Below are 15,510 nucleotides of genomic sequence, written 5' to 3'. Positions count from 1 at the left end.
ATCAGAACCCTAGAGAGAGAAACAAAGCCCCACATAGAAATATAGTAGAGATAAGATGTATGCTCTCTTTCTAGAGAGAGAAACAATACAAAAGAGGCAAAATAAAAAAAGGGCTTTCTTGAATTTGTCTAATTAAGTGTAAAGATCCAAACTTTATTCATCAGATCTGCTGATTCTTGATTCTTGTAAGGGGGTTTTTGTGTTTTTGTGTTTCTTGATTGAATCTCGTGGTTTGTAAAGTTTTGGGATCTGGGTTTTTTGTAATTTTGATTTTGATTGTGTTTGTGTGTGTATGAATTTTTGGGGGTTTTGATGTGGTGATTATGATTGTTTGATTAATGGGTTTTCGCAGATTTGGGGATTTAGGGTTTGGGGTAGAATGGAGAATTCGAAGGCTTTAGCTCCGGATGGTGGTTCGAATTCGGATATCGAAGCTCGATTTACTGATTTTTGCAAGGTTTTGTGTTTGTTCTGTTGTTGCTTAGTGTGAATTTTGGTTTTGTGTTTTGTGAATTGGTGTAGCTCATTTTTGGGTTTTGTGTGTATGATTTGATCTGTAGGATGGATTATCGATGGATGAGAGTACGACGATTGAAGCAATGAAGCTGTTCAATGAAAGCAAGCATCTTTTGCAGCCTGGTGTAACCATAGCTGTTGGAAGTGGAACGGTAAATTGGTTTCTTTTTGAAAGTTTGATGATATGTTGATTATGGATATGATTTTGAATTTTGTATGGCGCGAATTTGTGTTAAGGCTAATTAAATTGATTGATTTTGTCGTTTTTATGGATTGTATTTATGGTTCAGCCGGAAGAAGCAGAACGTTACTGGTTTGCGTTTGTTTTGTACTCATTAAAAAGATTGACCCAGCGTGATTTAAATGATTCTAATCGAGAGACGGATGCTAAAGGGTTTAACTTATGTCAGATGTTAAGGGCGGCTAAGTTGAAGTAAATATTTAATTAATGGTTTGATTCTTTCCAGGGTACTTAATTGATTCTAACGTCATTTTAATTATGTTTATGTTTTTGGTTTTGTAGTCTGGTGGATTTTTTCAAAGAAATTCCACAGTTTATTGTTAAGGTGGGTCCAGTCTTATGTAATCTTTACGGCACAGATTGGGAGAAGAGACTTGAGGTACAAATATCTAGATATTTAGCGTTATCATGTTTAATTGTTCTAGGAATTAATCCCATGTAGTTAATTGATTGGTCATGTCCATTATTTTGTGATTGTACTTAGTTATGTTTCTTTCTCATCTGAATCAGGCAAAGGAGCTCCAAGCCAATTTTGTGCACATGAGCATTTTAAGCAAGTGGGTATCGTTTTGTATTATTGTTGCTTAACTTTTTTGTTGCTCAAGTTTATTATGATTATAATCTTGTTTTAGTAAGTAATTCGTCCATCCATCTAAAACTGCCAAAGAATCATGAAATCAATCAATATCATTTGGCATATAGAAGAGGTGTGCAGACCACTTCACACATGCTTAAATTCAATGTGTAAGGTCACATTACATTCGGACTTAATATATAACTTAATAACCTGTGTGCTTATTTTTTTATCCTAGAACAGCAACATACATCTTATTTTGCCTATTCTTCGAAAATTATTAGAAGTAGTTTGATAAAACCAAATTAGATAATCTATCACTTGATAAAAGCCATTTCACTCTATGACGCTGCAATTTATGTTGGTGATTTGCATTAGAAGATTATAATACTTCGTACTTATATATTTGCTATTTCTATACTTTTTATATAATCTGTTGTTGGTATAAGGTTCTCCATGATTTTGCTTAAACTAAAGTATAGCTTTGTCATATTTTCTTTACCAGGTACTATAAACGTGCGTACCAGGAACTCTTTTTGGCAAAGGATGCAAATATTGATAAGCAATCAGCTGTTGGCGTTGGGTCAGACTATCATCGTTTTGGTTGGTTGCTATTTCTAGCTCTTCGTGCACATGCATTCAGCCGGTTCAAGGATTTGGTGACTTGCACAAATGGTCTAGTTTCCATATTGGTTAGTTTCATTTCATAACCATTTGTTGACTGTAATGTAATGTTTTTGCTAAACCTTTTAGCATTAAATTAATGATGCATTAATCAGTGATGTAATACAACGACATGTTACCTTTCATGCAAAACCAACCTTCTCTTGCCTCTCTCCTTGAAGAGGAAGAGCAGACATCTTTTTGCTCAGTCGACAGGCATCTTCCCTGTTTCAGATTCACATGTTGTAGTATTACTATCTATTATGGTTATGATGATGCACTTAATGTTTTCAATGTTTGAAATTTTGTACAGGCCATTTTAATTATTCATGTCCCTGCTCATTTGAGAAAGTTTACCATTGATGACTCTTCACGCTTTAGTGAGTATCTTTCCAGGAACTTATTTTAAATTCTACAGCCTTTGTTAGTGAAATGTAATTTTTTTTACCATTTTGATTCTTTTGTTTTTTGCTAAATACCATTTTTGATTCTTAACAGTAAAGAAAGGTGACAAAGGTGTGGATATAATTGCATCACTCTGCAAGATGTATGAGACTTCAGAAGACGAACTGAGGAAAACAATGGAGAAAACCAATAAATTAATAGAAAGCATATTGAAGAAAAAACCTTGCTTGGCCTCGGAATGTGAAGTTGAAAATCTCAACAATATCAGCACAGGTACTAAATTCCACCATGATTGAGTGCTGGCTTAATTAATGTGCTATTGTATTTTACCTAATCCACCTTTTCTGCAATTTCTGCCCATCTGATGCAGACGGTTTAATTTACTTCGACGGTTTAATGGAAGAAACAACTTTATCCACTAATTTAAGTATTTTAGAAAAGGACTATGAAGATGCTATTCTTAATACAAGTGATTTAGATGAAAGAGTGTTTATGGATGCGGAGGATAGTGTGCTTGGCTCAAGTAGCTCATCTGGAGGTGCCACAAATATAAGTGGTACAAAGGTATGTTTTTTTTCTGTATAAGGCGGCTATTTGATAAGTTCAACTGCCTAACATCTTATTACTCTTTTTTCCAGAGGAAATTTGACTCAATAGCATCCCCTACAAAGACAATAACAAGTCCACTTTCTCCATTTCGCTCTCCTGCAAAATCTGTTATGAGTGGAAACCCTGGCATGAGCTCCTCAAGGATGGCAGCTACCCCTGTGAGCACAGCAATGACAACAGCGAAGTGGCTTCGGGATATTGTATGTCCGCTTCCATCAAAGCCTTCAGCAGAGTTGGAATCATTCTTGTCAAAATGTGATAGGGATGTAACTAATGAGGTTGTTCGCAGAGCTCGTATAATATTAGAAGCTATATTTCCAAGTAGTGGTCCAAGTGACCGTAGAGTTACTGGAAGCTTGCAGAGTACAAACCTTATGGACAACATATGGGCAGAACAACGTAGACTAGAAACTGTTAAGCTCTATTATAGGGTTTTGCAAGCCATGTGTACAGCAGAGGCCCAGATTTTAAATGCAAACAATTTGACCTCTTTGCTTACTAATGAGAGGTTTCATAGGTGTATGCTAGCCTGTTCTGCTGAGCTTGTTCTCGCCACTCACAAGACAGTAACAATGTTGTTTCCAGTAGTGTTAGAAAGGACTGGCATTACAGCCTTCGATCTTAGTAAGGTTATAGAAAGTTTTGTTAGACATGAGGAATCTCTTCCAAGAGAACTGAGAAGGCATCTGAATTCACTGGAAGAACGGCTTTTGGAGAGCATGGTATGGGAAAGGGGCTCTTCTATGTACAATTCTTTGACAGTAGCAAGGCCTGCCCTCTCTGCAGAAATTTGTCGTCTTGGATTATTGGCAGAGCCCATGCCATCTTTAGATGCAATTGCTCTTCATGTCAATATGTCAAGCGGAATTTTATCTCCTGTCACATCTTTGCATAAGCAGGAGTCATCCCCAGGTATTAAAACAGTTCATCTCCAAATCACATTATTATGTTAGCTCCATTTCTATACTGACTGATAGTATCTGCTAATATTTCCAGGTCAGAATGGTGATATTCGGTCTCCGAAGAGGCTTTGCACTGAACCTCGAAGTGTATTAGTAGAGCGTAATTCTTTCACATCACCAGTGAAGGATCGCCTTCTGGCTACCAACAACCTCAAATCGAAATTAATGCCTCCAGCTTTGCAGTCTGCATTTTCGAGGTAAATATAACCATTTCAGCTGTTGTCTGAGCACCGTTGTGCCACTTCTTTTAATTAAAGATTTAAGCTAATTGTGACAAATGTGATGGCATAAATGCAGTCCGACGAGGGCAAATCCAGGGGGCGGAGGGGAAACATGCGCTGAAACTGCAATAAATGTAGTTTTTGGCAAGGTAGTAATTTTGTTTGCTTTAATGATCCATTTTTTGGAATAGTTTTGGTTAATATCATTACCGAGATTTGTTGTTTTCTTAGAGAAAATGTGTTACAACTCATGACCTTCTAATATCCGGGCATCATTTATGCTAGCATTGTTAATGGTTAGGAATAAAACTAAATAAATCTACATATGAAGTTCTTGGGTCATTTCCAAAAATCTTAAGCTGACTATTTACTTGTTCAATCTCTACTTCGGTGTATTTAGATATGTCATCTCAATCTTATAAAAGTATGCTATGTATATGTATCAAGATAATAGTACATACAAATAATAGTTATTCTGTTTTTTGGAAAAATACAATGGCATTAAAATATTCAGTTTGTTAAGATCGTTTGCACTGAGCTAATATGCACAGCATTGTTACCATTATGTTTCGTTTTATATGCTAATGTTTCATACTATTTACCTTCTTGAATTGCCAGATTGTAAAGTTAGCAGCTGTTCGAATCAATAGTATGACTGAAAGGCTCCAGCTACCGCCACAAATAAAAGAGAACGTGTACTGTCTTTTCCAGAAGATCCTTATGCAGCAGACTGCTCTATTTTTTAACCGCCATATAGATCAAATCATCCTAAGTTGTCTGTATGGAGTTGCAAAGGTTTGCTGTTAGATATTTGTGACTTTGCGAGTTCTTGAGTTGTTCTTTTGTCATTCTCCTAAATGCTATGATTTGAAATTGCAGATCTCCCAATTGAATTTAACATTCAAAGAAATCATTTACAACTACAGAAAGCAGCCACAGTGCAAACCTCAGGTTTTCCGAAGCGTGTTTGTGGATTGGTCAGCAGCTCGGCGGAATGGGGTATGTAAAATTACCTATGTTCTATGTACTCAACAGTCTGAGCAAACTCTAACTTTTTAATGGTTTTTAAAATAGAAAACAGGGAAGGATCATGTTGATATTATCACATTTTACAATGAATTATTTATCCCTTCGGTAAAGCCTCTATTGGTGGAACTTGCCCCTGCTGGAATTGTTAAGAAGAGTAGCCAGATACCAGAAGCTGTGAATAACAATGACAAAGGTTTGATTCTCCATACTCAAAAACTTATCTTAATATGTTTAATAGATATCAAATGCACTTGCTATATCCTTGTTCAAATTGCTGTTTCTTTGACAAAACCTGCAGTACTATATGATTGTCTTTACTTTTAATTCTCATTTTTATCATTTACATTAAGGTCAATGCCCTGGATCACCCAAAGTATCGAAGTTTCCTAGTCTCCCAGATATGTCCCCCAAGAAAGTATCTGCGGTGCACAATGTTTATGTCTCTCCACTGCGATCTTCAAAGGTATAGCTAATTATCTTGATGTTATATTATATCTAATTATCTTGATATGGTAATTTCTTATAATTATAGTCAAACTTATAATTGAACTCTATGTGAAATCTTTTTTTATGTTGTTACGTAAGTATGATCTGAAGGTTTTCTCTTGAGTTGGTTTTTATTCCCTAAGGAAGTCTCCTTATCTCGAGATTACTGCAAGATATGACTAACAGAATTGTTAATTCCAGTGCATACATCATTTGTTTATGCTTAAATTACCTCCAGTACCCCGACCAAAAGTACCAACTGTAAACAGCTTCCCACATAAATATATCTATTCTCTACATACTTGCATTTTTTCTTATAGATGCTCATTAACTTTTATCAGAATTTTGATACTGGTAATAGTTTGAATTTGTTACAGTTCTTATTGTCTATAAAGTGGGTATACTTATTTGCACCTTTACAGACAACTAAATCATATCTGCATTTATATTTTTATAGATGGATGCTCTGAATTCACATAGCTCCAAGAGTTACTACGCTTGTGTTGGGGAGAGTACTCGTGCATACCAAAGTCCTTCAAAGGATCTTACTGCCATCAATAACCACTTGAATGGGTATATATTTTACTTGAAAATTTTAAACATATGTAATATAAAATAAATATATCAAGTAATTGTTGCTGCTGTACTTTCTTTTGTTTCAGTCCCAAGAAGTTTAGAGGCATGCTCAACTTTGACGACGTTGGAATGGTCAGTGACTCCTTGGTGGCCAACAGCATCTACCTGCAAAATGGTAGTTCTGCATCCTCATCTGGGACACCCTTGAAATCCGAGCAACCCGATGCATAACATTTTCGCAATTAAACTTCCTAAGCAGTAATATATATCATAGGGTTTCTGTGTTTATTTTCGTTATTTCCTCTAGGTGGAGTCGTAATTTCAGATTTATGTTTGGGGGGGGGGGGGTTGGTTGAAGCGGTGTTTTATTGTAAACTGTATAAATTATCCGCCACCAGCCCCAAGTGATGTCTACTGTCGAAATGTTGTTTTCCGTGAATAGTTTAACTAATGTAATAATTGGGCATGTTCAGGTTTCTTTTTCTCAATTAGGTAATCGAGTCTGACTTATTTTATTATCAAGTTCCAATTTTTCCATCAAGCCATGTTCGTTTTTATACTATATATACATTATTCACAGCTAGTCCCAAGTGCTTTCTAATGTCGAATTGTTGTTTCCCTTAAATAGTTAACTAATTAATATAATAATGTTATTTTCGGCTTTTACATGTTTTTCAGAAGTTATACGAGTCCACCCGACTTATTGATTATCAAGTTCAGTTTTTTAATCAAGTCATATCTAACTTGAGCTTTTTTGTTCAAACTCGATTTATTTATAAATTGAGTTGCGTTAACGAGTTTTTGGTATCTATATATGTATGTATATTTGTTTGTATGTATGTATGCATGCATGTTGTTGTGTGTGTTATGTGTGTATGTTATGTGTGTGTTATGTAATAATATCAAATTTGGTGACGACTAATTTTAAATTTTGAGTATTTTTTAAAAACCGAGTTAAGTCCGAAAAATAATAACCTATCACCAATCAAGTTAGTAAGTTTGATACCTATTAGTTATTAATTTGATTTTACAAAAAATAGTCTGAAACACATCAATCCTTATCTATATAGCATTTACAAAAATTTTGTCGTATTTGTAAGATACTTTTATCGAGATTGTAATTTTGAACCTATAAAACTGGATAATAACGATTATTTTATTCTGGATCACATTGTCAAATTTCGAATATTTTTTAAAAAATAAGTGAAGTACTAATTTTGAATTCGAAATAAGCTGAAGTTTAATGGCTCTTTATACCCGTAAATGTTTATTTATTTTTAAATATTTTTTAAAAATATAATACTATGTACATTTTAATTATGTATTCATTAACATTTATAATTACTTAAAACTTATAATTTTTTAATAAAAAGTTATTGTATTTTTATCAAATATAAAGAGTTTATGATAAAAAAATTGAATTTTCTGTCTCACTAAATTTTAAGAGTAATTAGACATTTTATGAATAATAAAATGACTCAAAATTCCGAGGTAAATAAGTCTCCATCACACGCACTTATATTATATGCATGGTGAAAGACTCATGTGAATAAGTGACAGAGTGTTAAGTAGATTGCCATTGTAACTTGAAAACCTGAGTTTGATTCCTTTTAATATCAAGTTTTATACAATTTATGAAAAGAGGGGTAAATTAGATATTTTAAGTTGAATTTTATGTCTCACCAATTTTTAAGGGCAAATTAGACATTTCATAAAGAATAAAATGTTTCATAATTTTTGAGATAATAAAATGTCTCATCAATATTATCCCATGTTGGGCTATTATTAATATATTAATAATAGATAGATAATAGATGTTATTTTCAGCTTTCACATATTTTTCAGAAGTAATACGAGTCCGACTTATTGATTATCAAGTTCAGTTTTTAATCAAGTCATGCCTAACTTGAGCTTTTGTATTCAAAATCGGTTTGTTTATAAATTGAGTTGCGTTAACGAATTTTCGGTATCCCAAATAGAGTTTACGCAAAATAAAATTTAAAATTCATGAACCGGTCATGATCAAGCCTAGTTCATTTATATTAGGTATATATATATTAAATAAAAGAGTTATTTGCAAAATGCATCCCTGTGCTTTGGCCAAAATGCATTTTTTTACCTATACTTTAGATAACTGCACTTTGCATCCCCTTACTATTTCGGCGCGACAAATTGCACTCTTTTCGTTAATTTTGTTAAAATTTTCAGGGGTATTTTAGGAAATGTAAATATTAAATTATTTTCAGATCTTTATTTAAGGTTTATAACCCTCTAAATGATACATTCTGAAAAAATTTAAAGAACGGAAGTTGTAGAGAATAAAAAGATCTTTTCGAAATAAAAAGGTTCAAAATTGAAATATTTTTTTTATAATTATTTTTAATAAATTCAATAAGTATATATTTTATTTAATTTTGGCTTCGTAAATTTTTTGATAATTTTTAATGTTATTGTTTTAAAAAGATTTTTTCGTTCTCTATAATTTTCGTTCTTTAAATTTTTTCGAAAAGTATCATTTAGAGGGTCAAAAAACTTAAATAATGATCTAATTATAATTAAATATTTTAATTTCCTAAAATGCCCCTGAGAATTTTAACAAATTTAACGAAAAGGGTGCAATTTGTCGCGCCGAAATAGTAAGAGGATGCAAAGTGCAGTTATCTAAAGTATAGATAAAAAAATATATTTTGGCCAAACCACGGGGATGTATTTTGCAAATAACTCTAAATAAAATTACAAACAATAACATACCAAAAATATCTCCAACCATATCGTAGATGATTTGTGCTTGCTTTCAACCAAGTAACTTGTTAAAATGGTGAATAATGAAAGTGAGGGACTAACGTGGATTCAAACATAATCATCTCGAATCCTGTTAAAATACACAATAGTCGAATGTATCATTATGAGCAACAAATAGACCGCTTGAAAGAAATAATGAGAACAACACATGCCCCTTTTGGTGGTTTGCTTGAGTTGCTCAACCGCCCCTTAGCCTGGCGCTCCGAAATCTCATTGATCGTTTCAACTTGTGTCCTAGCTCGTCGGAGAGCTAGATTTGCCGGGCTTCTTGTGAACTGATGTCACTACCTTTCTCCGCATCATTTACTAAAACAGTGATCTCATTATTACCTATTCTAGCAAAACCTCCCATCAAAGCCATTGTTAACCATTGGCACGTATTTTCAAAATACCTATATCGACAGCAGTAGCAACAGAGGCATGATTTGGTAGGTCGTAAAATCTCATCTGCATACGACCACAAGTAAATGGATACCCAGAAATATGGAACCGGCTTGCTGTCTGAACAAAATCATACTCAAAAGAAGACTTTGATCCATCCTGTGCTTGAACGTAATTGGTTCCCAACCAGCAGCAACACACAACATTTACTTTAATTTGGACGTTACTCACACTTCAAGAAAATTATAAACAACATATACTGGAATATATGAGTACAACAATCGTGCCAAGTTCCTAACTTCATAGAGAGATTAACTAGAAAGAGAGGAAGAATACCTTGTTAAAAGTTAATTCCAAATATAAACCATACAAAATTCAAACTTGACGACATGTGTGCAAGAATTCCAAGCCATTAACTATCATGCTGGGGAGACTAGGTTCTTTAAAGTTACAGGTGAAAACCTTTGACAGCCTTGCCGATTAATGGTCAAACAATACATGGAATCATCCTCACGGAGCAGCCTTATATAAGAGATGAAAACTTGGCATAAAAATATACTATTTATCCGGAGTACTTGAAAAATCATTCGACATATTTAAACATAAAGATAACTGAGCATCTAAGCTTCCTTCTTTTCAGTAATGAAAGTGCCTATTGATTTGAACCATTCCATTAGTTTCCGGTGATCCTTCACATAAAGCCAAGCTTGAAGGAATGGAAAGAGGCTTTCAGTTATGCCTCGCTCTTCAAGGTAACCATGAATTGCATCCTTCATCTTGTCATCAAGATCCTGGAAGGTGGGCCCATTATATTTGGTTGGGGCCATGACAAAACCTGAAACTTCGCTCTTGGCCCTCATCGAAACTGAGTGAATTCCTACCGCGTCTGGATATAGTCCACAAAGGAAAAGTAAAGACTCGCTCTGCCCTGGCTTAGACACATCAACATGAAGAAATAACTGGTTCATTCCATCCTCTTCATCATCCTCGGCAGCAGGAATAATGTTGGTCAACCGCATCACAGTTATATTGATTTCCTCATTCCCATGAGTCCTTGTCAAAACAGGACCATAATTTTCAAGAGACCCTTTCACAACCGTGAAGGGTGATGGAGGGCTCACTTTCTGTGCACAAACAATGATAACAAGTATAAACCCCCAAAATTGTACACAGAATTGCACAAAACCATTGTCAAGAAAGGCACCTCAAACTGGAAAACAACGAGAACGCCTACCATAAGATTGTTAAATTACATATGAAAAGAACACATCAATAGACTGCAATACTAAGAGACACTTGATTCTTAAATATAGTGTAATCCCTTTGCTTTCCAGGAATATAGGTCTATAAATATCATACGGGAAACACAACTAAAGCTAGTCATGGTAATTATGCAAAGTCTCAATATTGAATTATCTCTAAACAACATAAAATACGCTGATGCCACACATATAAAGCACCAGAAAACACACATAGACAAAGCTAGCAAGATTTAGCATAAACCCAAAGGCAAAAGAATTTCTACAATGTTGCATGTGGTTGAAATGAATGAAACTAAAAAGGAATTGAAACGGCCTCTGTACTACTTCACAAATAAACATTTCCGACTTTGATTCCTCACTCCATTTTGTTTTTATTACAAATTCAAACAAAGGTAATCTACCAATATACAAACACCCCCTTCTTCTTCCTACTCATTTTCTTTACTAACTCTATCGCAGAAAATTAACACAAACTCATTTTTTTCACTTTCCACCTCTTAATCATGTACCCCTATTCACAATTACCTATTCCATATTTTTCCACCCAAATGCAGTTAAGTTATCACAATTAATAGCCACATTCGACCAACCCCGTTAACTAGCAATCCACATCTCGACAACGATGATAAAAAGCACAATCAATACACACTATCCACAACACAAAATAACAAAAAAAAACACAAAATACATAAACCCCACTTAAACCCTAAATTTCCAGAAACCACAAAAACAACAATATAAATCCATGAAATCAAAGAAACACAACCAATCAAGAAACCCATGAAAACCCACATGCCAAAATGCTTATATACACACAATACACACATTCATAGAAATAAATAAACCCCACTTAAACCTTAAATTTCAAGAAATCCCAAAAAAGACAATAAAAACAAATTCAAGAAAAATAAAATAAAATCAAGTAATCAAAAAGCCCAGAAAAACCCACATGCCAAAATGACATTCATAGAGATACATAAACCCCACTTAAACCCTATATTTCAAGAAACCCCAAAAATAACAAAAATAAAAATTCAAGAAAACTTAAAGAAAATTAAGTAATAAAAAAACCCAGAAAAAACCACATATACTAAAAGGGGTCAGAGAAATACAGGGGGAGGAGTCATTTTGGAGACTTCAAGATAGTGTTCTTTGAGTGAACGGAGAATCATTGAGTTGACCGCCGTTGAGACATTCGCCGTTGACTTTGACGTCGACAAGGGACGTGATGCTAACATGCTCCATCGCTGTTGTATAGCTTTGCTAGCTGCTCTTCTCAACATTTTGTTAAGCTTGATTTCAGTGAAAGCTTTTTTCGGGTTATTTCTTTTCGAGAAGCTTTTAGGTAAAACTAGTTTTTGGCCCGATGGGCCTCGATATTTTTTTGGGCTAAAACCATATGGCCCGTAACATTATGTATCGCCCCGTAATAAGTTATCGATGAGTGTTTGTCGATCCAATTTATAAGCTGAATTTATAACTTATAAGCCGATCAGTTGAATGTTAGTAATGACATACTTTTTCTCAACTTATTTTGATTTTTCGCTAATTTATTAACTTCAGTTTTAAAATATATATTTTTAAATATTAATCTAACTTAAAATTCAAGAATTTAGATAATTATATTTGATAATTATTTATTTTAGTTCATTTAAGAAAAAAAAATTATAACTTATAAATGAAATTATCCAAACACTTATTTAACTTATAAGTATTCTTCTACTTAACACTTATAATTCACTTATTCATTTTAAGTCGTAAATACTTATTTTTAGATTTTCTAAACGGGCACAATAAGAGCCGGATACAAACAGGGGCACGAGGTTCTCGAGTCTCGACCTCCTCCGGTTATTTTGTGAAATAGACCAAAATGTCACCATTCCATTAAAAAATGTCCAAAATATCAGTTTTGAGAATTATGTCCCATAGTATCCCTTCAAGACAGATTATCATATAACATTTTAAAAATAGGCCAAAACGCTACACGAAGTAGCATTAAGGCACCTTTTTTTAAAGAAAAAAGGTACACCCCACACTACTTGAAATAGCGTTAAAATTTTAATTTGTTTTTTTTTTAATTTTTTTAAGTTTTTATTGTGTATTGTTTTGTGGCCGGAAACATCACTTCGTGTTATGTTTTCAATAATTATTTTTAAATTAATAATTTAAATTTAAATTAGAAGGTGCGTTAAGGCACATTTTAATTTAACAATTTTTAACATTTTAGAGTTAACCCATCCCCTTTTAGGTTTTAGAAATATTAAAAAAAGAAATTAATAAAAGTAACACCAATTTAGGGTTTAGAGTTTAGGATTTAAGGAGACCCTAAACCGTAAAACCCTAGAGCCTAAACCCTTATTTAATCTAGGAACCAAAAATGTAAACTTTGAATTAAATAATTTTAAAATTTAAGGTTGTAACTTATTTTAATAATTTTTAACATTTTGGGGTTCAGCAATCCCATTTTGGGTATTAAAATTATTTTTTATATTAATTTAAAATTTAATAAATTTTTATTTAAATTTAAAATCACCTAATTAATGATGAATTTGTACCAAACACTGAATCTCCTTTGTAAATTAAATCAACAAAACTTTGAAAATAACTTGTTCTGATGTCTTTCAGGAATAGTACCTTGTTCTTGTCTAGACTGTTACCCACTTCAGTAAGTGCTAGCTCTGTAGGGTCCGAAACCATATGCACCAGGCTTGTCTCGTGTATTGATATTTTTTATTAGACATGCTTCACTCGTTAGACCCCTCTATAGAATCTGGAAAGTTGAAAATGGCAAGAGACACGGCTGAATTGAAATTGGCCGTGGGTCAGAACTTGTTCCCAGTAGAACAGCTTGGTGCGCCTTACCGAGCTCTATTCTTATGAATTGGATTTATCATTCTATTTTTTTCGTTCTATATTCTTATGGATATTTAGATCTGTGCTATGCATATATTCACTTGTTTGGATTGTATGTCATATGTATGTGTTAAAATAATATAAGATCCTGAAAAGGGCCATTCTCTAACATCTTGAGATTTTAGAGTAACCGGTTCCTTAACATGGTATCAGAGCTCAGGCTGGCAGAGGACTCAGGTTCGATCCCTGCCACCCCCAATATTTCTCACAATTTATGAGGGACACGAAAGGCAAATTTATGCCCCAAAGATGGGCGCCCGTGATCCACTCTTCGACCTATAAATGGGCTTTCGAGTGAAGGTTTTAGAGTAACTGGTTATCGACCCAACCGCCTCAACATAAGCAATAACAGTGTGATATGCTAAAGCTATACAGTCATTTTACATTTTGTTTAATTAATAGGACTTTTGTGATGGCAAATCCTGTTATGTGAATTCTGATATACCCATTGTTCAATGATAATTGACACTTTTTTGCTTAAAGTATACATTACAAATGTAAAACAAGTTTTCTGGTCCATTTTACCCCGGATGCTTTAACGATGATACAAAATTAATAGTTGATATATTTAGAAGTAAGATGATATAAATTATCAAAGTTTTTATGGAAAATGGAGGTCACTGTTAACTAGTTTGGTCATCGTGTACGTGTTTTTTATAGTTTTTGCATATGCACATTATATTAAAATTATATTACCTGTATATGCGGTGTGCATGTGTTGCTTGCAATTATCATGTTTTACTGCTGACATTAAGCATGTATGTAATGATAAATTGTATTACATTTAGGTTTCTTGAATACATGGATGTAAACTAAATCTGATAAAAGTGCAAAGAGAGATCCCGAGTTAGTAGATGAACATCCTGGAAAATATAGGTATAGTTCTGTAATACTTTTAATTATGTTTCTATGCTTTGAATTATCTTTCAAATTTTGTAAATTATTATAAATTAATGGGCATGAGTAAAAGTATCAGTCCTACGAGGATATTGAGCAGAAAAAGTTTCAATCTAAAAACAAGCATGAGCATGAGCCCTAGGAGAAACATGACCTCTAATAGAAGCATGAGCATGAGCCGAAGTCAAAGTGTTAGTGGAATCCCTCCGCGTGTCACTCGTGGAAGCAATAGTTCTTGAAAAAGTCCTATTAGAAGTAAACGTAGTTGTGATATGTGTTGGGGGTGTGAGTAGTTGATGTTGGCCTAGTTTGGATGTAAAATAGTAGTATGGTATGGAGTTGACACTGTTATTTAGTAGTATGGTATGGATATTAGGACTCTTATGTACTACAACTTTGATATTTTGTTGTTAATGGGATTGTTCTTTAAATTAAACATATATATCTAAAAATTTAAAATAAGAGGTTACATTTGCCCCTATTCTAGTGTAATATATGATTATATATAGTGTTACATTATATATGTTAGTGTTGCTTAATTATAAAAATTTGTGTCACAATAGATAAAACAGACTCTTAAAATAGGTTATATGGGACCCACAAGTGGATCCCACTTATGCAATCTTGATCAAGCTATTGTATCACTCATTTTGCGTTACATTTGAGCCTTTTAGTGTTACAATAGTTGCCTATCGTAACGTTTTCTTCTCTGATACAATAGATCAGTGAAGTCTTACATTAAGTTGCCTATTGTAATGCTCGTATAAGTAACGTCCCTTGGTGTTACAATAGACCTAATGTAACATTTTTGGGCCTATTGCAATACCATTTAGGCATTACAATAGCACACTTATGGCGTAATGCATATTAAAAGTTAAAAAAGAATATAAAACCACCCAATGCTACATTAAGTAACGTGTGATCATTGGAAATTAAAAAAAAAACAGAGTTACAAGACGCTGCATCGTCTAGC

The 15,510-nt window shown here is 33.5% G+C and overlaps 2 protein-coding genes across 4 annotated transcripts; one reads left to right on the top strand and one right to left on the bottom strand.

Annotated features, from left to right (window-relative positions):
* LOC141671368 (retinoblastoma-related protein-like) lies at positions 1-6,823 on the top strand. 2 transcript variants are annotated; one of them, XM_074477590.1, is made up of 19 exons: positions 1-138; positions 353-457; positions 561-668; positions 807-949; positions 1,040-1,136; positions 1,268-1,314; positions 1,837-2,023; positions 2,308-2,374; positions 2,493-2,672; positions 2,770-2,963; positions 3,038-3,920; positions 4,005-4,167; positions 4,268-4,340; positions 4,810-4,986; positions 5,071-5,190; positions 5,266-5,413; positions 5,571-5,683; positions 6,164-6,279; positions 6,369-6,823. In XM_074477590.1, exons 2-19 carry the CDS (start codon positions 380-382, stop codon positions 6,511-6,513), a joined length of 3,039 nt encoding a protein of 1,012 aa, XP_074333691.1. In that variant the 5' UTR covers positions 1-138; positions 353-379; the 3' UTR covers positions 6,514-6,823. The 2 variants fall into 2 exon arrangements, with proteins under 2 accessions (XP_074333691.1, XP_074333690.1); XM_074477589.1 differs by having other exon boundaries at positions 5-185.
* A 2,181-nt stretch (positions 6,824-9,004) lies between these two features.
* On the bottom strand, positions 9,005-12,094 carry LOC141670538 (mitochondrial acidic protein mam33). 2 transcript variants are annotated; one of them, XR_012554602.1, is made up of 3 exons: positions 11,840-12,094; positions 9,802-10,589; positions 9,005-9,697 (listed from the first exon to the last, which is right to left on the bottom strand). XR_012554602.1 is itself a non-coding variant. In XM_074476432.1 (2 exons), exons 1-2 carry the CDS (start codon positions 12,008-12,010, stop codon positions 10,086-10,088), a joined length of 675 nt encoding a protein of 224 aa, XP_074332533.1. In that variant the 5' UTR covers positions 12,011-12,094; the 3' UTR covers positions 9,732-10,085. The 2 variants fall into 2 exon arrangements, 1 of the variants encoding a protein (XP_074332533.1); XM_074476432.1 differs by lacking the exon at positions 9,005-9,697 and having other exon boundaries at positions 9,732-10,589.
* Positions 12,095-15,510: the final 3,416 nt, after the last annotated feature.

Source organism: Apium graveolens, chromosome 7 (assembly GCF_009905375.1).
Source record: "Apium graveolens cultivar Ventura chromosome 7, ASM990537v1, whole genome shotgun sequence".
NCBI lineage: Eukaryota > Viridiplantae > Streptophyta > Magnoliopsida > Apiales > Apiaceae > Apium > Apium graveolens.
The sequence above is the reverse complement of the archived record's forward strand: the minus strand, read 5'-3'. Positions and strand labels throughout refer to the sequence as shown.